Source organism: Quercus robur, chromosome 2 (genome assembly GCF_932294415.1).
Source record: "Quercus robur chromosome 2, dhQueRobu3.1, whole genome shotgun sequence".
Taxonomy (NCBI): Eukaryota; Viridiplantae; Streptophyta; class Magnoliopsida; order Fagales; family Fagaceae; genus Quercus; species Quercus robur.
In genome coordinates, this window is record NC_065535.1 from 38,249,591 (window position 1) to 38,277,087 (window position 27,497).

At 34.8% G+C, this 27,497-nt stretch overlaps 1 protein-coding gene across 1 annotated transcript; it reads left to right on the forward strand.

The window, feature by feature from the left end:
- Positions 1-8,872: 8,872 nt before the first annotated feature.
- Positions 8,873-26,618, forward strand: LOC126713608 (protein S-acyltransferase 8). Its single transcript, XM_050413399.1, has 5 exons — positions 8,873-9,315; positions 20,797-20,982; positions 23,492-23,800; positions 23,922-24,155; positions 25,769-26,618. The coding sequence occupies exons 1-5, from the start codon at positions 9,277-9,279 to the stop codon at positions 26,279-26,281; spliced, it is 1,281 nt and encodes a 426-aa protein (XP_050269356.1). The 5' UTR covers positions 8,873-9,276; the 3' UTR covers positions 26,282-26,618.
- Positions 26,619-27,497: the final 879 nt, after the last annotated feature.

The following is a 27,497-nucleotide window of genomic DNA, read 5'->3' on the forward strand; positions in this document are numbered from 1 at the left end:
TGATTAGATTACACATGATTTCTAATTAAAAACCTTTATTTTTAAAACATCTAGTGGGAGAGAGATACAAGGGCTAGATCTCATGGCCTCCATTGTTGGTTTATAGTAGTGTGATTAAGCACCTTGCCCTAGCGTATATGCCTTCTTGCATTCGGAGGGTGTTTAATTCATGGTACTATAGATTAAACTTCTTAATGACGGATGATATGTGTTTTTACATTAAGAACGACCACCCTACCATGGAGTTACTTAATGACTCACATAGATTTCAGGCAATGGTGTACACTAGACTAAGTTTAATATTAACCTCCCTACAAAACTATGTCATTATTACTTAGAGACTAAAGGAAATAAGGCATATTATTAATGTTTGATAAGAGTTATCATGATAGCACTAATAATGAGAATAGTTCTCAATTAGTCATAGTGTTTATAATTTACTTGCTACCAAGGAATTTTAAACATAGGATTAGGTTGTCGTTGCATATTTTATATTATGGTTTTATTAAGGTTTCATACTATATGTGTATATGCTAAATTGATAATGTCCAGTTTACTTATTATATTCATGTTTATTGTTTTTAGATTTAATCATTGCATCATTTAGCCCACTTATTGCTATTCTTAATGAAAACAAACTGATTAGATCCAACTATGTTGACTGGAAAAGAAATTTGGACATTGTTTATACTACTGAAGGGCACAAATATGTGCTTACTCAACTATGTCCTAACTTTCCATCATTAGATGCTCATTATGAGGAAAAATAGCGATATGATCGTTGGCAGAAATCTAATGAAATGGCCAAGTGCTATATCCTAGCATATATCTCAAATGTTCTACAGCATCAAATGCAAGATGTAGGACTAGTTTCGAACATAATATTAAATCTGAAGGAGATGTTTGGTGAGTAAGGCTGTTTCGCAAGGCAAGAAACCATAAGGCAAATTTATAATGCCAAAATGGCTGAAGGCACTTCAGTTAGGGAGTATTGTCTTAAGATGATCTCTAATCTGAATACACTAGAAGTTTTAGATGCCGATATTGATGGAGAATCTCAAGTGGATATGATACTCCAGTCACTACCAGAATCATTAAAGGAATTTAGACTTAATTATAATATGAACAAAAATATTTATTCATTGTCTGAATTAATGAATGAATTGGTAGCAGCGGAAGGTATTCTTGGTACATCTAGTGTTGATGCTAATATGGCTGAAGCTTCTACTTCTCAACTTAAGTCGAAAGGCAAGAGTAAAACGAAGAAGAAGAAGAAAGACTTCACCAAGCAAGATGGTAAACAAATAGCCTTAGGAGTTGCCAACAAGGGAAAGAAAAAGGAGTACGCCAAAAGAAAGTGTTTCCATTGTGGTGAGAAAGGTCATTGGTAGAGAAATTGTCCAATATTTAGAGCTGTCAAGAATAAGGGTATGAAATGTTTATTCATTCATGAAATATGTTTAGTACAAAATCTCACGGATTCTTGGTGTGTGGACTCAAGTTATACTAATCATATTTGCAATTCTTTGCAGGGGTTTTAGGAGACCAGAAAGCTGAATGAAGAGGAATTGTTTCTTACTCTGGCCGATGGGCGCAGGATTTCAGTTGTGGCTGTTGGAGTGTTTAATTTATGTTTTGATTCTAAAGTTTTAATATTGGAAGACTGTTTATATGTACCTAATGTTCATAGGAATTTAATTTCTGTAACTTATTTAGGTAAGCATGGATATTGTGTTATCCTAAAAGATAATGTTTTAATAAAGAAAGATAAAGTGTTTATCTATTCTAGTAATATTGTGAATGGTTTTTATATTTTAACTCCTGATAAGCATGAATTATATAATTTTGAATTAGATAATAACTCTCATGTAAAATCATTAAAGAGAAAGTTTCTTTCTACTAATGATGCATATCTTTGACACTTGCATTTAGGTCATATTAATCCAAACAGAATTCAAAAACTAATCAAATATGGACTCTTAAAGCCATTGGACTTTGATGGATTTTTAGTTTGTGAATCTTGTATGGAGGGTAAAATGACCAAATGACCTTTTAATGCAAAAGGAAGAAGAGCCTAAGAGTTGCTTGAATTAGTTCATATGGATGTATGTGGTCCTATGTCAACCCAAGCAAAATGAGATTATGAGTACTTCATCACTTTTACAGATGATTACTCAAGATATGGTTATGTGTACCTAATGAAATAGAAGTCCGAAACTTTTGAAAAATTTAAAGAGTTTAGGGCTGAAGTTGAGAATCAATTGGGTAAATGCATAAAGGCCATTCAATCTGATTGAGGTGGTGAATACCTTCTTGGGGATTTCAATGATTACTTAACTCAAAATGAGATTGTATCCCAATTATATAATTCTGAATTAGATAATAACTCTCATGTAAAATCATTAAAGAGAAAGTTTCTTTCTACTAATGATGCATATCTTTGACACTTGCATTTAGGTCATATTAATCCAAACAGAATTCAAAGACTGATCAAATATGGACTCTTAAAGCCATTGGACTTTGATGGATTTTTAGTTTGTGAATCTTGTATGGAGGGTAAAATGACCAAATGACCTTTTAATGCAAAAGGAAGAAGAGCCTAAAAGTTGCTTGAATTAGTTCATATGGATGTATGTGGTCCTATGTCAACCCAAGCAAAATGAGATTATGAGTACTTCATCACTTTTACGGATGATTACTCAAGATATGGTTATGTGTACCTAATGAAACAGAAGTCCGAAACTTTTGAAAAATTTAAAGAGTTTAGGGCTGAAGTTGAGAATCAATTGGGTAAATGCATAAAAGCCATTCAATCTGATTGAGGTGGTGAATACCTTCTTGGGGATTTCAATGATTACTTAACTCAAAATGAGATTGTATCCCAATTGACTACAGCTGGAACTCCCCAACAAAATGGTGTAGTAGAAAGAAGGAATATGACTCTTTTGGAAATGAATAGGTCCATGATGAGTTATTCAACTTTACCAATTTCTTTTTAAAGGTATGCCTTAAATACAGCAATGCATCTTTTGAATTTAATTCCATCAAAATCTGTTCCCAAAACACTCATGGAATTGTGGATTGGGCGTAAGCCAAGTACGAAATACCTCTACATTTAGGGTTGTCTAGCACATGTGTTAAAAGGGAAGCCTGATAAATTGGAACCAAAATTAGAAGTATGTTTGCTTGTGGGTTATCCAAAAGAAACTAGAGGTTATTTATTCTATAGTCGAAATGATAACAAAGTTTTTGTTAGTACAAATGCTAAATTTTTGGAAAATGACTATATGAAAATTTTACTCCTAGAAGTAGAGTTGTTTTGGCTGAAATGAATGAACTTGTAATTGAACAACCAATGGATGAAACTATGAATGATGTGGTTTTATCAGATACACCACAAGATTTTACTCACGAGATGACTAGTACACAGGAGTCTCATCGTAGTGGAAGGATTGTTAGGCCACCTATAAGATTCATAAGTTTGGGAGAAACTTATGGAGTTATCTTAGGAAAGGTTGAAACTGATCCTTACACTTATGAAGAGGCAATGAATGATATAGATACACATCATTGGGTCAAAGTTATGAAATCTGAATTAGATTCAATGTATTTCAATAAGTTTGGGATCTTATAAAGGCGCCTAACGACATTAAACTTGTTAGTTGCAAATGGGTTTACAAGAGGAAGAAAGGGATATATGGAAAGTTTGAAACCTTTAAAGTAAGGCTAGTAGTGAAAGGATATACATAAAAAGAAGGTATTGATTATGAAGAAACCTTTTCACCAGTAGCAATACTTAAATTTATCAGAATTCTCTTATCCATTACTACTTATTATGATTATGAGATTTGGCAAATAGATGTCAAGACTGTTTTTTCTAAATGGCAATCTTGAAGAAGAAATCTACATGATGCAATTGGAAGGTTTCATAGCAAAGAACCAAGAGCATATGGTATGCAAGTTAAAAAGATCCATTTATGGACTTAAGCAAGCATCTAGGTCATGAAACATCAGATTTGATCAAGCAATCAAATCATTTGGTTTTGAACAAAATATTGATAAACCATATGTGTACAAAAGACATCAAGATAAAGTAGTAATGTTCCTAGTGTTTTATGTTGATGATATTCTACTCATTGGAAATGATGTAGGGGTAATGTCATTAGTAAAGGTTCGGTTGTTAAGCCAATTTGATATGAAGGACTTGGGTGAAGCTAACTTTATTCTAGGGATCAAGCTTTGGTGAGATCGCAAGAATAAGATGCTAGGTTTGTCATAGGCTGGATATATAGATAAGATTCTAGAATGGTTTAGCATGTAAAACTCAAAGAAATGATTACTTCCTTTTAGACATGGAGTTCCTCTATCTGATGACCAAAGGCCTAAGATTCTTGAGGAAGAAAATATGATGAGACAAGTTCCTTATGCTTCTATAGTTGGAAGTCTCATGTATGTCATGCTTTGTACTAGACCAGATATTTGTTATTCAGTTGGCATGGTCAGCCGATATCAATCAAATTCAGGACCAAAACATTAGCAAGCTGTAAAGCATATTCTCAAGCATCTACGGAGAACAAGAGATTATATACTTATTTACCAGTGTGAGGATTTGATTCTCATTGGTTATACAGATTCAAATTTTTCAATTAGATCTTGATTTCAGAAAGTCTACTTTAGGTTGTGTGTTCATCTTGGGAAGTGGAGCCATAAGTTGTAGGAGTGTTAAGCTCTTGTATTGCTGACTCCACCATGGAAGTTAAATATGTTACTGCTTGTGAAGCAGCAAAGGAAGCTATTTGGCTCAAAAAATTCCTTCCCGATTTGGTGTTGTGAGAATAGAGCAAGTTCCTATCACATCGTTTTGATAATGGAGCGGTTGCGCAATTCAAAGATCCAAGGAATTACAAGAAAGAAAAGCACATTGAAAAAAAGAACTACATCATTCGAGACATTGTTGCTCGAGAAGATGTAGTAGTAGCAGCAAAAATTGATAATGCAAATAATCTAGCAGATCACTTTACCAAAGCCTTGCCCCAAAGGACCTTTAAGTCACATTTGAAGGGTATGAGAGTTAGATTAGTGCACATTAGTCTTTAGGGCAAGTGGGAGATTGTTAAGATTAGTGCTCTTAAATCCTATTGTATGATACTATGTATAACATTATGTATGACTTAATATTGTAATTAATAAAGTTGTTTTATTATTATCTAAAATAATGGTAACATGAATATTTTGACATTATTATTTAGTCTATGAGATGCATAGTATATGATTTAGTCACAGAAGATATAAGTCATAAGTTCTTTGTAAACTTAGAATTTTAGTTTGTAGTCGGTGATGAAGTTGGGCATTTCATTTGCTAAAATTATAACATATCAACTAAGATGATTTGTCTTAATCATGAAAGTGGAAACTTCTAGTTGGTATGTTTATATGTTTTAAGAGTTAAAACATATTGAATTGGATCGCTGTGAGATTTATTATTCTCCTAACGACTGTCAAATGAATACAAATCTCACGAGTTCTATTTACATGAACTCTTAATCCTGAGAGAATAATGGACTTGATCATGAAGTGTAAGTTACTTTAATATATCAGGAGTGAGATCTAAAGCTACGATCAAAACCTTAGTATGTTGAGCAGCCACATTTAGTATTGATGAAACATATATTCTCAAGATGAAATTCATAATCTCTTAATGGAAATATAAAATATTCCCTTAAGATAAATTTAATGGGTTTGGTTATTCAGAGTGTTAGACCTAACTACTTTAATAAGAAGTTACTAAACTATATATTTATGAAATTGAATTTCATATATATATGATGAATAACTTAAAGGATTAAACCGGGTACTCAAGGATTAATATGTAGTAATTTTCAAAGTAGCAGTTTGCATTCATAACTTTATATTACTACAAATATTTTATGAAGGAATTGCATGTATAATAAAGTCTTAGAATATAATTTATTAAGAAGGCGTAGAGTGCAATTATATTTATATAGTAATATTAAATATAATTAATGGTAATTTTGAACTTGTCAAGAGTAGACAGAATAGCCCAAGGCCCGTTGGAGTTAGTGTCTTATTTGTTCTCTTTTGGTTCCACTCCAAGTCACATACTAAAACCCAATTAGAATGGCCCAAAAGGCTAACCCAATCAGATAATCAGTTATAAGGAGAGAAACATACAGAGTTTAGTGAGAGAATGAAATGGTTTTATATGTAAGTGTAGGACACTCTCTAATTCTCTCTTGAACATATACATATAAACTGATTAAGAAACCACACTTCTTGGGCACAAGTGGAATTGGAGTGAAGATTAAAAGTGTTTCTGAGTACTTCTAATCTTTGGTTTTGAATTTCACCACACCAAAGTACATTTTCTTGTTCTTATATTCTGAAATTTACATAGTATATGTTATCAATTGCGAATGAAGTAGATCCGTGAATTTTCCGCTGCGTATGTTTTGTATGCGATACAAACATGTATTTTTCCAACACATCATTCATTTGGTCCTAAGTTATGAAACAATATCATGTTGTCTATTGAAATTTGATGTGGTTTGATTATCATACATAATAAATCATTTTGATTGTTAAGACTTTTTATTCTTAATTAAACTATTATCCATAGAATGTTTGAAATGCCCTTATGTTGTAAATTACTCATTTATCTTTCAATTTATGTTAAAAAACAAGTGCAACATTGATCCGAGAGGCTTAAAATTTAAACCCTCTAGGCTTGAATATTAGGACACTAGATCCTTTCTGAGTAAACTTGGCTTAAGCCACAGACCCATGCAAGGGGTTATGGGTCTATTAAAGTAAATATACAATTCTTCTTATGACAAACATATATATTGTGAAAAAACCTAAGGTATTGTACATCTCTTTTCGATTAGGATCATACTCACAAGACAAGTGGTGGATATAGGGGGAGACATTCCAAAATTAGAGCACTAGCATCAAGTGTGCCAAATGCCAAATATTTGGCATTTGGCACATTAGACACCAAAAAAGCTCCTACAATACATATTTCAAATTCCAAAATTTTTTAGAATAGGTGAACAGCACTGTTCCAAATTTGGAATGGTATGAATGAAATGCTATAAATTTTTTTTATTCTCCTTCTCTCCTACACAATGTTCTCTCTCTCTCTCTCTCTCTCTCTCTCTCTCTCTCTCCCGTTGCCTCTCAACTTTTCTCTTTCTCACTTCTATTCCTCTCTCACCCTCAGACACCACCACTGCCAATCTCCCCTAGCCATGTTCAATCTCGCCAGTTGCCGTAGAGTCTGTCTCAAGGCAAATCTCACCCACGGGTTCATCTCAATTTGTTTTTGTTTTTGTTTTTGTTTTAGGGTTTTATTTTGGAAGTTTTGGGTGGTGGTGGCAGCTAGTGAGTTGTGGGTGGTGGTGGTGGGCTGTGGGTGGTGGGTTGATTTTAAAAGTTTTATTATGGTAGTTTTGAGTGGTTGTTGCTGGTTGTGGCAGTAGTGGTTGGTTGGTGGCCGTTGCCCACTGGGTGGTGGCTATTGGTTGTGGTAGCTGTGGTTGGTTGAGTTAATATAATTTTAATGTGTTGTATATATTATTTTAATGTATTGAATTATAGAATAAAACAAATGATATATAGAGTGTATTGTAAAATGATGTGTTAAAAAAAAAAAGTAATAACTTTTAGATGCGTAAAAATAACATTTTTTTTTTTTTTTTTTTTAATTTGATGCTAGTGCTCTTAAGGGGTCATTACCAAATCTTAGACCATGGTCACCGTTAATTAGCCATGTCTACCCGGACACAAAGTCTCTTTGCTTGTGTATGCTATGCGCTTCATGGAATGCTGCTAGATTTTTGTCAAAACCCTGCTAGATTTTTGTCATGAAAATCTGGTTCGGATAATGTGTGACTGAGGGGAAACAAGCCTAGAACAAGTTTTTTTTTTTTTTTTTTTTTTTGAGAAACCAAACCTAGAACAAGCTGAAGCTAGAATGAATATTAGCCGCAATAAGGCAGACTGCATTAGGTGTAGAGTTTTGCACCCTCGAGATAATAAGATTTTTTTTTTTTTTTTTTTTTGATGAATGAGATAATAAGATATAAATCATATGGGCCTAAATTAGTAACATGTATGATTGTGATGCCAAAAACAACACCTTCCTAAAATGGCAAAATGCATTTTTAAAGAAAAAGAGATACAAGCTAATAAATTTCTTTTTTTGTTGTTAGCTAGGAGGAAGTCATAAAAAGAAAGTGGTTACTCTTTTATATAGAAATTTATCCTCATATTGCTAGCAATTAGGAAAGCATGAATGGTTTTTTTTTTTTTTTTTGGAGAAAAGAGCATGAATGGGTTGAACTATCTGGAAGTGATTAATTAATATACAAAACATAACATTGAAACTAGTAGTATAGACAATAGACAAAAGGAATAATATTTGCTTGCACGCAGGCAGCAAAACACCATCTGTACCTGTAGAACGAATGCCTAGTTGAGGTATCTTTCAAAAGAATCCCGCAGAGAGTCCCACAGTCGAGCTAGGCTGGCCTGTTAATTTTCTTTTTCCACCTGGAAATTTAAAATAAAAAGGAAGGGTGGCTTCTTTTTTATTTTATTTTTTGGAACTGTGGTCTATGTTAGACCAAAAATCATTCATTGATTATTCCCCTATTATACCCAGAAAGAAAGTGTGCTACCAGCCGAGAACCAATCTGATGTTGCCACGTCCTCAATTTTGATGACGTGGCAAGAAAACAAAAGTGAACTCGGGGGTAAATTAGACCATTTGGGAGAATTTTACTGATTCAATCAAAATCTCCACTTTGTTTAAAGTGACGTGAGGAAAAGAAGAAGTAAACTGGTCCATGGAATTTCCGTGGTGTATTATACTAAGATTTTCCTTTTTCGCCTACAATTTACAAATACTAATAAAGATTCCCACTACTTTCACGAAAAAAGAAAAGAGAAAAAAACACATTTGCAAAACAAAATTCCACACTCAAACCAGATTTCAATTATCAACGCCTCTCTCTCTCTCTTCAAAACCCTTAATAATAGTGTGTGAGTGAGTGCGCCCCCAAAATCAAAATCAAAATAAAAAATCAGTGTGGATTTTCATTTGGGGTTTGTGTGTGTGTGTGGGAGAGAGAGATAGAGTCTTCAAATGAGAGTGAAATGAACAGCCACAAGTTCCAAGTCTTTGACTCCGTTCCTGCGTGAGTGAAAAAGTAAGTAAAGTAACTAAGTAAGTACAGAGCTTTGTGCGATTCACTCATGGCAAAGCGCGTGTACGAAGCCTGGAAAGGAAGTAATGTAAGCCCAATTTTTTTACTTCTAAATTTGAAAAACTGGTGCATGCTTCTATTTTTGCTCTAGATTTGCTGGGCTATTGTTTGAATGAATCTGAAAAAATTGTGGGTTTTGAATGATTTTGTGATTTGTTTGGTTATCCGTCTGCCAATTAGGTTTTTAGGTTATTTTGACTTAATTTCCCTGTTTTGTTTGTTTGTTTGTTTGCTTTATTTATAAATTGTTAGGCTTTTTTTTTTTTTTTTTTTGGGTTTCTGGATTTATGAAACGATGAACTCGATGTCTTATTCTTATCTGAGTGGGGTTTTTGCTATCTGGGTCTTGAGTTGTGTTGTGCTAATAATGGACAAGAACTTAGAACTATAATTCATCAATATTTTATTTTTAATATTTCATACACCTTCTCGTATAAAATGAGTGTAGCTGATTGACAATGCTAAGACAGATAATTTGAAACATGAGGAAAGATAGGATTCAAAATGAGGAAAGTCGCTTAAATTTACAGGTGACCTCCTATTTGATGAAAAGTTGGTTTGGTCATGTTCAAAAGAGAGAGATTGATGTACCCGTGAGTTATATGAGTTAATTCTAGTTGAGGGAACGGAAGAAGGTAGAAAAAGACAAAAAAAAAAAACATTAGTAGAAGTCATAAAAAAGGACATGTTAATTAAGGAAGTAATTGAGTATGACTCCAAAAAAAAATAGAATGATGGAAAAGAATACAAATGGCTGACCACGGCTAATCTATTGAGGATCCATAGTTGATCCTAAAATTTGGGATCAAGGTTTTCTTGTTGTTGTTACACATTATTATCAAACTATTGGAGATGCTAGTGTTGGTTTGGAGAAAGAGGTTGTTGAACATGAAAATCATTGAAGATACTTATTTTTTGACTGATTTTCTTTTGTTGATTTTGCGTACAATGTGATATGGGCTCAAGTGGGGTTTTGTGGTCAAATTACACAATTATGTCATATACCATTTTTTTATGCAAGAAAAGCATAGAGCAAACCCAAAAATTACAAGAAGAAGAAAACAAAGAAAAAACATAAAAGAAAACCAAGCAACAAATTAATTACAAAAGAGAAAGAGATAAGCCATCTAAAAGTTAATCCAAAAGTTATAAAAACGAAGCTCCACAACCGATAAGCCATCTAACAATGAAGAAATAAGTGGTCTACCATCTCCCCACAGTATCGGCACATAATGCACCTGTCCACAAAATCCAATCCCCTCAATCTCAAGTTATCACCCGTTAGGATCTTATTCCAAGTTACACACCAAACGAAAAAAAGAAACTCGCCTAGGGACCTTTATTCTCCATATACCTTTCCAAGGAAAGACAACTAAGGGAGAATCTTGCAACTTGTTATAATATGACCGGATGTCAAAATCCCCATTAGGCTTCAACTTCCATCTCATCCGGTCTCCAACATCATTGGAGGAGTATTGGCTCCCAATATACGGAGAAAATGCAGCCCTTATGTCATATACTCTTTGATTGGTTGTTTAAAAAATGAAGGAAATGAATTGGAAGCCATATTTTAAGTATTATGTTTATTATTCTAAAGTCAAATAGTTGTTATCTGGAGTTGCAACTAATGAAGTTGCAATTTTTTAAAATAATTATTAAAAAATGTTTACTTTGTCTCTCAGTAAGACATATGTTTGCTTATTTTTGCATTTACAAAGATGTTCAATTATAAAACCATATAGTTAAGTAAGTAATTTGTTTGTTTATCCAATTGTATTTGTTGGTGCTAAGTATGCTAGAGTAAATTTCTACTTCTGCACAGGTTGTTATACTTCTTACTTTATATTAAAATTTTAAATTAGGATAGGCTTGGGCAGGTATTTTACAACTCAGAATGACAATATTTCTACTGAAAGTCATTGCAATTTTTATTGGGCAAGAATTAAACCGAACTATGCTAGGATACATGGCATGCAATGTGGCAGTTAAGGCTGATGGATTGGGGTCCCTACTTAGATTATAGCTACCAAATCATAGTCTGTTCATGTTTGCTTAGTGTGCTTTGGACGCAAGCTTTAGGTGGTTTTGATACCATTTTTGATGTAGGATTTAAATCAGCACTAAATTGGGATTCTTGATTAGTTCTTGAAGGATTATTGAATGGGGTTTGATATTTAAGGGTCTATCACACTTCAGTAGGAGAAGAAAATTGCACCTTCAAAGCTTGAAATAAGCTGTCTGATTTTTGTTAGATTAGGACTTCTAATTAACAAAGAAAAGTAATTAAGATCTTCTAAACAAAATAGAAAATGGACTGATAGTTTTTTGAGGTCCCATAGCCGATTCCACAATTATGGTACCCAAGGCTTGGTAGTTGTCATAACTCATAAACCAAATAGAAAATGGGCTTAAAAATAAAATTCGTGGGTGATGCAGCATGGGGGTTGCAAGAGTAAGAAACAAAGGAAAAACAGAACAACCTTAGGCTTCATCACCTAGACCTAGAGTGACCATCAAACTAAATTAAACATCATCAATTTTCATTCATCAAATTCACATTGTCAAAAAATTTATCTGGAGCCTTTAAGTAAAGGCTATAATCCATGCTCAATTTCATGAAATAATTAGCTAGTAATCAATCACATTAAGTATAATTATGGAAAATTTAAATATAGTCTAATCAATTTATCGTGCTCAGGCTCAGTGGGTGGTGGGCCTCTATTGTCCAACCATGTGATTGGTGGCCTGCATCTGGTGCCCACACCATTGGGCCTTTGGAACTGCCCATTAAGGCCTGTTCCAGAAAATCTGGAAATTACCAAACTACCCCTAGTTTAGTAGAACTTAACCAACAATTTTCCAACCTACGGAAACTTAATGCTAAGACTCAATAACTATTAAAGTAGCCTAAGAAAGATGTCAAGAAGTTCACACATTGAAACTAGACCAACAACCTAGAATATATTGGTATATGATTTTGTATTTTCTTGAGCTCTTTGTTGGCTGCATTAATTAACTTTTACAATCTGATGAAGTATGTGGTGTAAGAAAAATGAAGCTGCATGGTATGGAATCTATGGATTGTGCTATTGTGTCTAGAATAGTTGGCACAAGAGTTAGGCTAAGATATGCCAACAATTCTAGCAGTTGGAATGGGTGTATGGCAGAGTACAATGGAAGAAGTAGAGAGTATTAGTTATATTTTATGCATAGCAGTTCTTAGATGTTCTTATCTAAGATCTGCTAACTCTTTATGACTTGAGTTGACTATTGAGTTCTTGTGTTGTTGGATTCAATCCTATTTATTATTATTCATTCAATTTTTTTTCATGTTTTTAATTAAAAAAAAATTGTTTAATGATAGATAATAGAACTTTATTAATAATTAAGAAAGCAAGTACACTGGATATATACTAGCGACATAATAAGCTAAATTTTAAAATTACAGATATCAATAAGCTTAGATAAATTAGAAAAGGAAAACATCCCTGGAGCTGTCATCCACTCAGGAAGCGTCTTCATAAAAAGAGCTTTTAGCTCCAACATGTTCTGCTCACTCCCATCAAACCTTCTTGTATTTCTTTCCCTTCAAATACACCACATCAAACAGTGAGTAATAGCCTTCCAGATTTCAATGCACTGATGATGCTCAAAACGGCGTTGCCAACAATCTAATAGATCAACAACCCTTCTTGGCATCACCCACTGAATTCTGAAGAGGGTGAAAACCATGTCCCACAATTCTCTAGCCATAGTAAAGTGCAACAACAAATGCCTCACTGTCTCCTCGGCCCTCTTACGCATACAACACCAACTTACCAAAATTATCTTACACTTTCTCAAATTCTCCACTGTCAGAATGTTCCCCTAGGAAGCCACCCATATGAAAAAAGACACTTTAGATGGGACTTTCGGCTTCCATATACTTCTCCAAGGGAATCTGTTACCTCGCAATGGAGTTAACGATTTATGATTAGATCAAACCTCAAAATCCTTCTGACAAGATGGCTTCCAGCAAAGCTTATCCATGCCAACACCAGCCGCCTTACCAGAGTATAGAGTGTCCAAAAAAATCGATAGAGATTCCAACTCCCAATCCTGAACAGCCCGAATAAAATTCATAACCCAGAAAGTCGAATTATTTCTCCAGTTGATCAGATTTATTAATAAATTTAATGAAGAATTGTTTGCTTTCCTTAACCCTACCAAAAACCTTATTCCATTTAATCAGATCTTGCTTTAACAGCTTGAATTTTTTTGCCAAAATGAAACTACGTTACCTTGAATATTGTAATTGCTCCACCATTGTTTAATCTTCTCCTCAAATCTTTTAGCCTTCAGCACATGTCACAATTTGCATTTTGACATTGACGTAGAACAAATTGGGGAATTTGTTGATCTGTGCTTGTGGTGGTGGGTTAAGGTTTAGGAGGATTTATAGATATAGGATTTAGAGTTGTTAAAGAAAAGCTTAAGGCTCAAACTTGGCTTGGGTGATGAGTTTTTTTTTATGGTAATTTTATAGAGAAAGTAAATGGAGTTTTAGGATTTTGATTGGTAATTGGAAGTGCTTGACTTGGGGTTGTATTTGTAAGGAGAAGGAAAAGTGAGAAATTTATAGTTTTCATTGCTGTATGAATGGTTTTCGTGAATAGTACCACGAAGAAAAGAGAAAAGAGTAAGGAAGAAAACGAACAATAAAGCCAAGATGCTTCAATAGTAAAAACACTATATTTTTATGAATCAGCACTAGTTTGACTCGTAAACTAACAACCTAGTAAGGTAATAACAAATAGAAGACTAACTTGGACTCAAAGAAAAGAAAACCTATGATAAGATCTCCTAGAAAATTCTAGACTCAATCAAACTACCAAAATGCCCTTAATTTGCAGGGGTTCCAGAACGATATTTTGTTAAATGACCATCTCTTTGAAGTTTCCTAGATGTCAGAATGTGATTGGTACTCCCTACTGTTGTATAATCAATTGGGATAAATAAAGGTTTTGGCATGGGAATTTGAATAAAAGTAAAGGAGTAATAAATAGTGTTTTTCCTGGATGGGTAAAAATTTAAATATGAAGCAGAAAGGTGATGCATTTATTTACCCAGGAAGTATACTTAAACCCCTAGAGAACTGAACTTTGGGATAGCTAGAAATCGGTATGCACTAGTGTTTGCAAAAAAGAAGTCTAAAAAATCTGAAAGAGAAATAGTAGGGTAGAACATTCCCATAAGGGAAGTATATGTCTGAAGAGGCAGGCTTACTGTAATGTAGAGGATGCTCAACCCCTTCAAAATTCTGACAGTTCCTCCTTTGCCAAAGATTCCACATCAAACATAAAAGTGTATTTTTTAAATGAAATCTTCTATCAATGATCATATGAAATGGATAAATTCCTAGACTCACAAGAGTTCTATTATTAATCGTAAAATTTATTTGTACCATTTTAAATTCGTGTGACACTGCATATGCCTTCTGCATGATCAAAATTTCCAGTGAGGACTCTAGATGGCTTGCAATTTAATATTCTTAATGGTGGGATGAGTGCAACAGTTTCTGCTTTCCATGATTCTCAGTATCTGTTCTCTTGTAGAATGGAAATTAGGATATTGTTGATTTCCTGAGATGCAAGCATGTTCAATTTGGAATGATCTGCTACTGGACAACTTTATAGCCTAAGGATATTCTGCATGGGGACAGGAGTAACAATCTTGCCTTTTTAGCCGCTCTAAAGGGTATGGTAGTTAGATTATCTCCACTAATGGAAGGTTTAAATTATCTCTGGTTCCTTTTGTTCTCTTACAAATCAGTCATTTTTTGGCTGTTGTGTGCGTTTATTAAAGATGAATATGCTAGGTTGCACGGACACGCCATTTTTAGCGTCGTGTCGGTGTCGGACACCAGAACGGGTACGACTCGCTGGATTCCGGTGTCCGGCGAGTGTCTTTTTTTTTTTTTTTTTTTTTTTTTTTGCTTCTCCAACACGGTGCTGACGCAGCGCCGACGCAGCTCCAACACGCTAGCAGTGAAAAAAAAAAAAAAATCACAGATGTCTGACCTCTGACCTCTGCCCGCTGCTGCTGCCGCTGCCCTCCGTCGCTTGCCGGAGTTAGATCGGGCCGATCGGCGAGCTTCTTTTTCTTCTTCTTCTTCTTTGCTCTCTCACCCAGATGCCTTCTTCTTCTTCTTCTTCTGCTTCATTTACGTTTTCTTTTTCTTTTTCGTTCATTTTAACTTTTCTAATATTTTTTTTATATTTCCTCTTTGTTTTGTGGGTCTTCTGCCAACCCCACGTGAAAGCCAGTTTCAAACATTCAATTTCAAATTTTAACTATTGAGTACCATATGTCAGTCATGATGTCTTTGATATGCCATTGGTCCAAAAGAAAATAATTTATATTATTATTTTGACTATTATTTTTAGTATTAGTATTAGTATTTGAACATTACATATTTAAACTTTTGATCTGTACTCTAAATATTTTATGTGTATTATTGTACTATTTTTGTGTTAGTTTACTTATTTATATTTCTTTTATAATTTAAATTCTAGACATAAACGTATTTTATGTCTAAAAACATTAAAAAATATTCCTAAATATAAAATTTAATTAATTATTTAACCGCCGTGTCGCGTCCTTATTTTTCAAAAATTGCCGTATCCTCGTGTCCGTGTCCGTGTCTGTGTCCGTGCAACATAGTGAATATGCTCCTACACCTGGGTTGGTTTAAAATTTAAATTTTGCATTGTTTGCTTTATTTTGTATACCTTGCTGACAACTGGTTTTCCTTATCCATTTCCAAAACAGAAGTTTTTGTCCTTTTTTTTTTTTGGGTTCTGGTTTTCCTTATCCTTTTTTTTGGGTTTTGGTTTCACTATGGTTTTTTTCCACAAATGTTGGAGTGTTGTGGAAAAGGATTTCATGGATTTCTTTGACTATTTTCATCGGCACTCTATGTTTGAACGGTCTTTAAATGCTTCGTTTCTCACTCTTATTCCCAAGAAGTGTAATGCTGTTTCCATTAAGGACTTTCGCCCCATCAGTTCGGTGGGTAGTGTGTACAAGCTGCTATCCAAGGTGTTGGCTAATAGGTTGAGGGCGGTTTTGGATAATCTTATCTCTGAGTCTCAAAATTTGTTTGTTGGCGGAAGGCAGATTCTAGATTCAGTGCTTATTGCAAATGAATGTCAGGATAGCAAGTTGAAGAGCAAATTACCGGGTGTGGTTAGCAAGCTTGACATTGAAAAAGCATATGACCATGTGAACTGGGAGGCCTTGTTTTATTTGTTGGGCCGGATGGGTTTTGGGGTGAAATGGAGGGGGTGGATTAAGGCTTGTGTTACTTCTGTCTGTTTTTCTGTCTTGGTAAATGATTCCCCTGAAGGTTTTTTTTGGTAGTTCTCGAGGATTGAGACAAAGGGATCCATTATCCCCACTTCTGTTTCTTTTGATAATGGAGGTTTTGAGTAGACTTTTGAAGAAGTCAGAGGAGTGTAATCTTATTCCGGGTTTTCAGGTGGGCTCTGTGAACTCTGTTGGGGTGCGTATCTCCCATCTGCTATTTGCTGATGACACTATCTTATTTTGTGATGCCTCTAGGGAACAGCTACTGTCCATAAGGTTGGTGTTGTCTTGTTTTCAGGCTTTTATGGGTTTGAAGGTCAATGTTGGAAAAGTGAGATAGTCCTTGTTGGGGAGGTGAATAATCTAGACGCAATGGCTAATATTCTTCAATATAGAGTGGGTAGTTTGCCTATGAAATATTTGGGGATGCCATTGGTAACTTCTTTTAAGACAGCTTTGATTTGGAATCCTATTTTGGAGAAAGTGGAGAAGAAGCTATCTGGGTGGAAGCGTCTCTATTTATCTAAGGGTGGTAGGTTCATGTTACTTAAGAGTACTCTCTCAAGCCTCCCAACATACTTTTTATCTCTTTTTACTATTCCTAAATTTGTGGCTGCTAGATTGGAAAGTATTCAGAGGAACTTTCTTTGGGGTTCTTTTGAGGGGAGTTTCAAATATCCTTTGGTGGCTTGGGAAAAGGTGTGTTTACCCGTCGAGATGGGTGGTTTGGGGATTAGAAGTGTGGTGTCATTTAATCAAACTTTATTAGGGAAATGGTTGTGGAGATATAGGCATGAAGATACCCATCTTTGGTGGCGAGTTATCTCCACAAAATATGGTGAGGGTCAAGGGGGGGTGGTGTTCTAAAGTGTGCAGGACTCATGGGTGTGGCCTATGGAGAAGCATTAATGAAGGGTGGGAGAGCTTCTCTAAGCATCTGTCTTTCGTAGTGGGTGAAGGCACTTGTATCCGCTTTTGGCATGATAGGTGGATTAGTGATAATACTCTAAAAGATCTCTATCTTGATCTCTATGTGTGCTCAGCAGTCAAGGATGCTTGTATCTCTGAGGTTTTGTGGATGCCAGAAGGGGGTACTGTTAGAGTATGGGATTTAAGGTTCTATAGAGCTTTTGAAGATTGGGAGCTAGCTGCATCTTATTCCCTACTCCAACTTATCCAAACTCGTATTCCTTTGGGTGATAGGAGTAATACTCTTTGTTGGCGGTTAAAGGGTGATGGTAATTTTGACATCCGGTCTTATTACCATGCAATTCGGGGTGCTTCGGATTCTTTGTTTCCTTGGAAGGGTGTTTGGAAACCAAAGATTCCTAGGCGAGTGGCATTCTTTTTGTGGACAGCTGCTCATGGTTGGATCCTCACTTTAAACAATCTAATGCTTAGGGGTCACTCGTTGGCTACTTGGTGTTGTATGTGTTGTGATGGGGAGTCAGTAGACCATCTTATTCTTCATTGCCTTGTTACTCATTCCCTTTGGATTTTTATGCTTTAGGCCTTTGGTATTCATTGGGTTATGCCAGGATCAGTGGCGGGTTTGTTATTAGTGGCTTGGGAAACATAATTCGGACATTTGGAATTTGGTTTTAGGGTGCTTAATGTGAATTTTGTGGTTGGAACGAAATCGTCGTTCCTTTGAGGATAATGAGAAGACGTTGGACGAGTTAAAGGTTTTATGCCAACGTAGTCTTTTGGAGTGGTCTCGTTGTTGGGGTTTTACTGATTGTTCTTCTCTCTCTGAGTTTATGTCTTCCCTTAGCTTAGTTTCCAGATTTCTTGTTTTGCTGTGCTGTTTGTTCTTTTTTTCTTGTTGTTCATCATCATGAACAACTTGTACTTTTTTTTTTTTTTTTTTTCTCATTAATAATAAATTTCTGATTACCTAAAAAAAAAAGTAAATGTGAGTTATAAAACTGCCTCAAAGAGACAACATTGCTTTTGAAGATGGCCAATAATATCTTGTGTTTTTTTACAAGTAAAGAACAATTTTATTAGAAGAAGAGGAAATCAAAGCATAAAAGCAGTATGCATAGAATTTCTAGAAAGAATTACACTTTAAGTTCAAATAATCAACAAATCTACATGGGAAGTGGGATGAACACTGCCAAAACCAAGGCTCATGAAATGATAGCAAAAGAAAAAAAGAAGTGAAGAATAAGAAAGAAGAAAAAAGAAAAAAAAACAAAGAAAAGAAGAAGAAACATGAAAGAAAGCAGATTAAACTATCATCTATGACCATCTGATTGTTACAACACATACCTGCCAAGACTTTCTTTGACCATGTGCGTTAATAAAATTATCCCCTTTGCTATGATATGGGTGAGTTTAAAAGTGTAAAAAGCTAATCGTTTAATTACTTTACATTACTATGGTATGGGAGAATATACTTGCAAATAAGCTTTCTCTACTCTACATGCTATATATCTGTTTACCTTCCTACAATGATAATACTAACTGCTGTTATCTTTATATCTTATTTCACCTGTCCATCAATAATTTTGTTCAAATCGATTTGTAGAGATTTTAAGAAATTTAATGTCCTACACAGGATATCAAGAATTTGGGTCCTTTGACTTTTGTGTTAGACAATGTGCTAACTATTTCAACTAATAAGCTAAATAATCACTATTTTGATTGTATATTTTGAACATTTCTTTTGGAAATCATTACACATCACATTTAAAAAATGTGCCTTCATTCAGCCGTGCACCTTTGCTTTGCGCATTTGCTGTGTGCCTAGGTTCCATGAGGCATTGCGGACAAGTGCACCTTGAGCTTTTAACAGCACTGCAAAATCATCTATCCAATAGATTAATAATATGCATTTGGAAAAGTACATATAAATAGTAGAGTAAATTGCGGGTTAAATATCAGATATGACTCTGGAGGGACATATATCAATCATTATCAACGATTAATTGGGCAGATTTGCTAAACTATGATGATCGATGCATTCTCACAGCATTGTGAGTGTTAGCAGTCAATTGATTGCGACAATAATTGGTGGAAAAGAAGTTTTCATATCGTAACTATTCCTAATAAAATTTATATTCCATGTCTATCTTTTAATTTTTTTTCTCTGTAAGTAATTTATTTCATGTCCTTTTACTGTAGCTTGTGTTTGGATTTTAGGATTTAAAATCCAGGGATTCAAAGAATAATTACTATTATAAAATGCTTAACATAAGTTTAACAACACATGATGATGTGAAACTTGGAAACTTTACTCAAACAAAAACACTTGTGATATGATGGATTTGAAATGACATCTTACACGTAATTATTTGAAATACGCATATTAATAAAGCTCAAGTCCTCCTTAAATTTCATCAAGAGATTTTTTGTTTGTGTTATTTTATACCCTATTCTAGTTATTTAAACTAAAGATTGAAATCCAAATCCTTCTCTTTAAATTCCTTTATCCCAATGAACCAGTAATTTATTTCTCTAAGGAATTCTGAATTTCTGGTCTTCAGTCATTTAAAAGCCAAAAGGGTTTGAAATTAAGAAATGGTTTCCTCTTAAACCAAGGTTTTATGCCTCTTTATTATTAAAAAAAAAAACATAACCATGAATTCGTGAAATGTACGTGGTTCTAAGTTCCTGGCAAAGTGATCCTAACCCATACAAGCAGCACTTCTTTTCACGAGGTTAATTTTGATGTCTGATGATCCATCTTGAGCCTGGCTTGGTTTGTTACTGTTTTTAACAGTTTTGTTTAACTATTAGCAATTTTTCTATCTTGCCATTCCCATTATATATGTGATTAATCTTCAATAGCTAGGCTAAGAGGTTACACAAGAATTTGTTTTTTCCTTTTAGGGGGGTTGGGGGAAAGACCTATACCACGTGTGTCTTTGAATGATATGGTAAATGGTTAAGTGGCAATGGAATTACTACTTTCTTTTTTTCTATGTCGTTTTTGGTTTCATGTCCTTTGCTCATGATGTAGTCTTTCTTAATAAATTTTTCTTATTTATCACAAAAAAAAACCTTGTCTACCATATTGACACTGGTTTTAATTGAATTGTGATAACAGAGATGATATTTCCTTTTCAGTCTCTCTCTCTCTCTCTCTCAACATCCTGTTGCATTATGCTTTCAGTCTATTTTGCATTTCACTCTTTTATCATCCCTCTTTTTGCAGAAATTCTTCCTTCGTGGGAGGTTGATATTTGGGCCAGATGCTAGATCACTGCTTGTTACATTATTGCTGATTATTGTCCCTATTGTCATCTTTTGCGTATTTGTTGCAAGGCATCTTCGGCATGAGTTTTTAAATAATAATGTGGGATATGCAATTCTGGTGGTAGCAATTGTCTTTACTATCTTTGTAAGTCCTCTTAATCTCTTATTTACTTGGCACTCAATATCTACTTATTATCATGTGATCATATGCTTTGGTATTTATCCTTCCTTTTGTCGTCATTACCCAGCACCTAAAGTCTTAGATTTTCATTCTAATATTTTGACTGAGACTACATGACAAATCCCATTATTTTTGGGTTAGGGCTTCCCCTAGATGTTTGTCTATTAGGTTAGCATATGTTACTTCTCGTTAGAAGTTAGAACATATTAAATTTGTTGTAACAATGGAAGTTTTGATACCAGTTTGTTGGAATTGGGGTTAGTGGAAGTGGATTCTATGAACAAGAGATTAAACATATGGAATCCAATCTTGGAGAAGATGGAAAGGAGATTAGCATGTTGGAAAAAGATATATTTATCAAAAGGGGGCAGAATCACCTTAATCTCACAGGTCACAAGTCTACCAACTTATTTTCTTTCTTTATCTCTTCTTACTGTTAGCATTGCTAATAGTTTTGAGAAAATACAACGGGACTTTCTCTTGAGTGGTTTAGGAGAGGAGTTTTAAGTTTCATTTGGTTAATTGGAAGATGGTTTGCGAACCACTTCAATATGAGGGCCTGGGCATTAGAAACTTTGAATGATTTAACCATGCTTTGATGGGGATGTGGCTTTGGCACTGTACCATAGAAATGGACACTATGGAGAACAGGAGTAGATACTAAATATGGGATAGAATGGGGTGGTTGGGTGTCCATGATGACTAATGGACCTTAAGGTGTGGGCCTATGGAGACAACTGTAACGGGTGGGACTGGGAGAGATTTTCTACTTCCAATGGGTTCGGAGATGGTGCTATTGCATTCGTTTTGAATTTTCTGTACTCCAAACTAGAAGAGATGGAGAAGACTGCATATGCTGGACCTACTAGGAGCATCATTTTTGCAGTGAAACCCCATTATTAGGCTCTTTCTAATGGCCTTCCACATTTCTTTCCCTAGAAAAGTATTTGGAGGGTGAAGGTTCACACAGTAGCTTTTTTCATGTGGGCAGCTGCCAGAGTAAGATTTTCACAATGGGTAATCTTTGGACATGAAATATTTGTATTGTAGAGTTGTGTTGCATGTACAAGAAAAGTGGGGAGTTCATATATCATGTGCTCCTTCATTGTGAGTTTGCATGTCATCTTTGGTCACTGGTGTTTTGTTTGTTTGTATTTCACTGGGATATTCATGAAAGGGTGTGGGATTTGTTGACTTGTTGGAAAGGGAGCCTTGGTAGTCACCAAAGTGCTGATTTATGGGGAGCAGTTGCTTTATGCATCATGTGGACCATTTGGAGAGAATGCAGCCGACATATATTTGAAGAGGTTGAACACATTGTTGGATTTGAAATTTATTTTCTTATGTACTATGTATGATTGGATGGCCACCCCATGTATGATTGGGTTTATTTTCTTACGTGCTTTGTAGCTGCCTTAGTGTACTACCCATGTGGATGGGGTGCATTGATTTTCTTTATTTTCAACAAAATTTAACTTTTTTTCTTTTTAAAAAGGAAACATTGTTTACATGTTTACATTCATGAGCAATGCCAACTAACCTTAAGTATCAATAGTATGACTTGCAACCATGCTCAATATACTCTCAAACTGTAGTTACAAAAGTTCAAAACCTATCACAAACACAAATTAATCCAAATCCAAGACACCTAAAACAAACACCAAATTCTTACGTACTTGACACTTTCACTAACCCAAAACATCACTACACCTAGTGGTGTTCTCACCCAAACAAAAAAAACTCTTTTAACTTAACTTTCAACCTTTGACAAGGACTATCAAACTGCTTCTTTGGTACAAATAAACTATACTTCCACACCAAAAAGACCCAAACTAAGTTAAAATAGGATTATGAGACAGTTTCTGACATCTAAATCCCAAACCCAAAGTATGAGATCTCAAGCACTACCCTTAGTAGACACGCATCATGTGGTTGATTACGTGATCATGCATGGTTTTCATAAGCCATTGTGTTTAAGTTTCTCAAGCTTTTATATCTGTTCTTTCTCTCCTTAGTTTTTTTCTTGCGAAGTATTTTCCCTGTAAATTTTAATGCAAAAATAGCAAAATCTGTTGTTCCCACCTATATCTTGGAATGTAAGCATAATAGTTGAGTTGAAACCATATTTTACTGGTTTCTAACCTTCTACTTGCATATTTATGGGGAGAAAGAAAAGAAAATAGGCAAAGAGAGAAAAAAAGTGGGGGGGAAGGATACGCATACAAGTTTAAGTTTTTCATAATAAGATATTTAATTAAACTCTTTACTTATCAAAAAAAAAAAAAAAGATAGATACGTTCCAATTGAATTTACAGCTTGAAGAGTTATAGCGATGGCCTCACCCCCTGAAATGTTTTTCATTTTATTATTATTGTTGGTTATGAAATATCTTCTGGATGGGTTCCTATAGTAATTCCTTCATTTTGATCTCCTAGGTTTGACATTATTTTAATCCCTTAGTTGATGTTGATAGGTCTTGGTGCTTCTTTTTCTTACTTCAGCCCGGGATCCGGGTATAATTCCACGTAATTCACATCCACCAGAGGAAGAGTTTCGTTATGACTCTTCAGTGTCGGTTGATGTTGTGGGGGGACGACAAACGCCAAGCCTTCAATTCCCTCGAACAAAAGAAGAAACAGTCAATGGCCATCCTGTGAGGGTGAAGTATTGTGATACTTGCATGTTATATCGACCTCCTCGTTGCTCCCATTGCTCCATTTGCAACAATTGTGTGGAGCGTTTTGACCACCATTGCCCTTGGGTGGGCCAATGCATTGGATTGGTATGTTGTTTACCATGGAAATAAAAATCTATTGTTATGACATATGTACTTTCCCTGTTACTGTTTCTGGGTTCCTTTTGTGTTGCCATTAATATTATGTCTTACCTCTGTCTATGTGCAGCGCAACTATCGTTACTTCTTTATGTTTGTTTCTTCAGCAACTCTTCTTTGCATCTACGTCTTTGCCATTTCAGCTCTGTACATCAAGGTTCTGATGGATGATGATCAGGGCACAGTTTGGAAAGCAATGAAAGAATCTCCTGCATCTGTGATACTAATGGCCTATTGTTTCATCTCTCTGTGGTTTGTTGGGGGACTAACTGGCTTCCATTTGTACCTTATAGGCACAAACCAGGTCAGTTCTCTTTTTGTAAATTTGTGGTTCTAGCTTTATTTTTTACTGACATCTCTTTTTGTATATTTGTGCTCCTAGCTTGATGTTTTGCTGTCCATTCTAGTTTTATATTAGGACTGGTTTAGTATGAATGGGATAGCCACTGCCATGTGGTCTGATTCTGGATTGGCTTAATAGGATGGGTTACGTGACACTTTTATTATGTCTCATTTTCTCTTTGCTGATGAAACTCTGATTCTTTGTGATCCTGATCTTGATCAACTTTTGATTGTTTGCTTGGTGCTTCTCTAGTTTGAGACGGTGTCGGGATTGAAAATAAGCTTTGACAAGTCTGAATTGGTGCTTGTGGGAGAGGTTCCTAATATTGAGTTTGCTTAATAGGATGGGTTATGTGACACAATGACCAAAAAAATTGGAAAAAAAAAAAGGAAAACATCAAACTCTCTCAAATTGCAATTTAGATTGACCATTGATCAAGCTCTTTTTTCAATCTCCAGTCCCAAATCTCTCTTTCCCCACTCCCTCCCTCCCCAATTGACAGTTCAGAACTCGAGCCACGTAGATTGGCTTTTAGATCGTCTGTCCAGCACTGTCTATTCAGATTGGCATCGCTCAAAGCTTATCGGCACTCTCACTCTTCAGTCTTTGTTCCTTAATCACTTTTACTCTCTTTTTTAGTATTTTATGTGAATGGGTAGTGGTCCTCTTTTTTTTTTTTTTTTTTTTTTTTTGGTGATAAGTAATAATATATTATCGGGGGAAAAGACTACTTCATTTACATGATAATGCACTTGAAGCATTAATTACTAAGTAGGAGGTATAATGACAAAAGTGTAGCAAATCTTTTGATAATTAGATAGTTACAACAGGGGAAGAGGGGAATTTAAACTTTGGATTTCTCCGTGGGAAACACCAAGAGGTGCCAACTAGTTGGAGCTACAAGGTTCTTGCCACAAAAGTGTAGCAAATCTATAAATTCAAATTATGAGTTAGATTTTTGTTACTTATATAAAAAAAAAAAAATGGAATAATTTTTGTTACTTATAAAAAAAGAAAAAAAAGAAAAAAAGAAAAAAGAAAAAAAAAAAGGCATTATTATAGGTAAAGCCTTACACAAGACCAATCGAACAAAGATCTAAAAAACAACGTTAGCTAATGGTCCCTGAAATTTCTGTCTCCATTCTTTTGACTCTAGCAATTTATTTGTTTTTTTTAAGGGTTTAATTACACATTTAGTTCTTAACCTTTGCCTAATGTTTCATAATGGTCCTCATCCTTTGAAATGTTTTAAGTTTTGTCAAAAGATCCTATCATTAATTCTTACTTTGGTTTTATATATATATATATATATATATTAGTTTCCATGTCTCTGCCATGTCATTTCCTAGTTTTTCAAGGATAACCATGTCACTGTGTTGTGTAGTATAATGTTCATGTATGTATTCATGCTTCTTTGTATGTAGGCCACGGTACAGGAAAAGCTGCATAGGGTTTTACAGCGTTTTAGCTTTTTGATCATTATTATTTCCCTGAAAATGAAAGATCGCCAGCTTTGTTTACCATGTAAATTTCTTTCCTTATCAGCTAGATTAATACAACTTGTCTTTTTTCAGACAACCTATGAAAATTTCCGGTACAGAGCTGACAATAGGATCAATGTTTATGACCGGGGTTGTTTGGATAATTTTCTTGAGGTATTTTGCACAAAGGTGAAGCCCTCAAGGAACAACTTCCGGGCTTTTGTTCAAGAAGAGGTACAAAGGCCTCCCCCTTCGCCTGCCCCTCGGGAAGGAGTATCAGTGGATGATTTAGGTGCTGATCCACGTCCGAAGGTAGAAGATGATCTAGAGATTGGTGAAGACCTATTGAAGATCTCTCAGCGTCGTAATATTGATGAAATTGATGAGGACATACGCAGCAGAGGTAGCAATGGACCTCCCCATAATACCTCAGATGCTGATTCTGTTTTGGGTTCGGATCATCGTGCCCCCACCATTCGAGCTGATGCTCGCCACTCAAGTTGGGGAAGAAGGAGTGGGAGCTGGGAAATTGCACCAGATGTCTTTGCCAACTCCAATGTCACTGAAAGCAGAAGTTATGTCACTCCAAAGGAAGCACGTCAGTGATAGGGAAATTTGTTTATTTGTTCTTAGCGTGATGGGTGATTACTTTGATGATGTTCTTTCCCTTGTCTGGGAGGACGGTGACATTGATGCAATTATGCCAAGGGGAGTTCAATTTACTCATCTTTCAGGTATAAAACTTATATTACTTCCTTTTAATGAGATGCTAGCTATAGCTCTTCTATTTTTTTAGATAGCATAGAAATGTGTGTAATTGTCTGAGAGATCAGGAGATTAGTGTCTTTTGCCAATTTCCCGTTTTATTCTTTTGTTATATATTGTTATTATATACTGCTACTTTGGATCCAATTGCTAGTGCTGGCTTTATTCTTTGTGTAAATTAACCCACTGCCTTCAAAGCTATACTCCCAATTTAGCTGTTCAATAGATAAGCCGGCCATTCTTGAATTTTCACTGAAAAATTTAACGGTGGGAGATTCATGGTTTTAAAAATTGGATTGGACCAGGGTTTACGGAGAAGTGATATCTACGCCGGTATGGTCCTAGTATTAACAGGCCGCAAAAAAATTGTTCACAAACTCGCACGCACACACACAGGTGGAGTGGAGCGAAGGGGATTTTTGAAAGATTTACAATGCAGTTAATTTTTTTGGGTTCTTTTAATGGAATTTTTTAAACGTTGTAGTCAGTCACTTGAATTTTCTTGTGCTATGTGCTCGGAATATTTAACAAACAATATGATTTTGTTTGTATAAAAAGTGATGTGATGGAATATTCAGAGTGAAGATCGAGTTGTGTTTGAATGGTGACCTTTGAACACCTCATTACACTATGAAGCTCCCGGAGCTAGAAGTCTAGAACGCTTGGGGCATCATCAACGTAGAAAATGTCCCCATAAAAATAAAAAATAAATAATAAATAAAAAAAACCCGTCAACTAATGGTTATTGTGGGATTCTGCCACTAATAGGCATTTTTATAAGTCTTGGGACTCTTTTGCTCATTATTATTATTATTATTATTATTATTATGGATGAAAAACATTTACTAAAAAATATTAGGCCATAATTAAGTTATAGTGTAATTTTAAGTAATGTTACATTATCAAATAAATAAATTAAAAATTTTAAAATCTCACAGTTAAATTATATATTCTTTATGTTGTTAACAAATATTAACAAACATTTCAAATTTCATGTGAATCGAACGTTATTTAATACTTTATCTAGAAAATCATCTTTTAGGCATAATAAATGGAT

What these genes read in the sequence shown, in the direction of transcription:
- LOC126713608 (XM_050413399.1), top strand. Translation starts at nt 9,277, where the DNA reads ATGGCAAAGCGCGTGTACGAAGCCTGGAAAGGAAGTAAT. An exon ending in AAGCCTGGAAAGGAAGTAAT is followed by an intron (nt 9,316 to 20,796) that starts GTAAGCCCAATT and finishes CTCTTTTTGCAG; the next exon opens with AAATTCTTCCTTCGTGGGAG. An exon ending in CAATTGTCTTTACTATCTTT is followed by an intron (nt 20,983 to 23,491) that starts GTAAGTCCTCTT and finishes TGATGTTGATAG; the next exon opens with GTCTTGGTGCTTCTTTTTCT.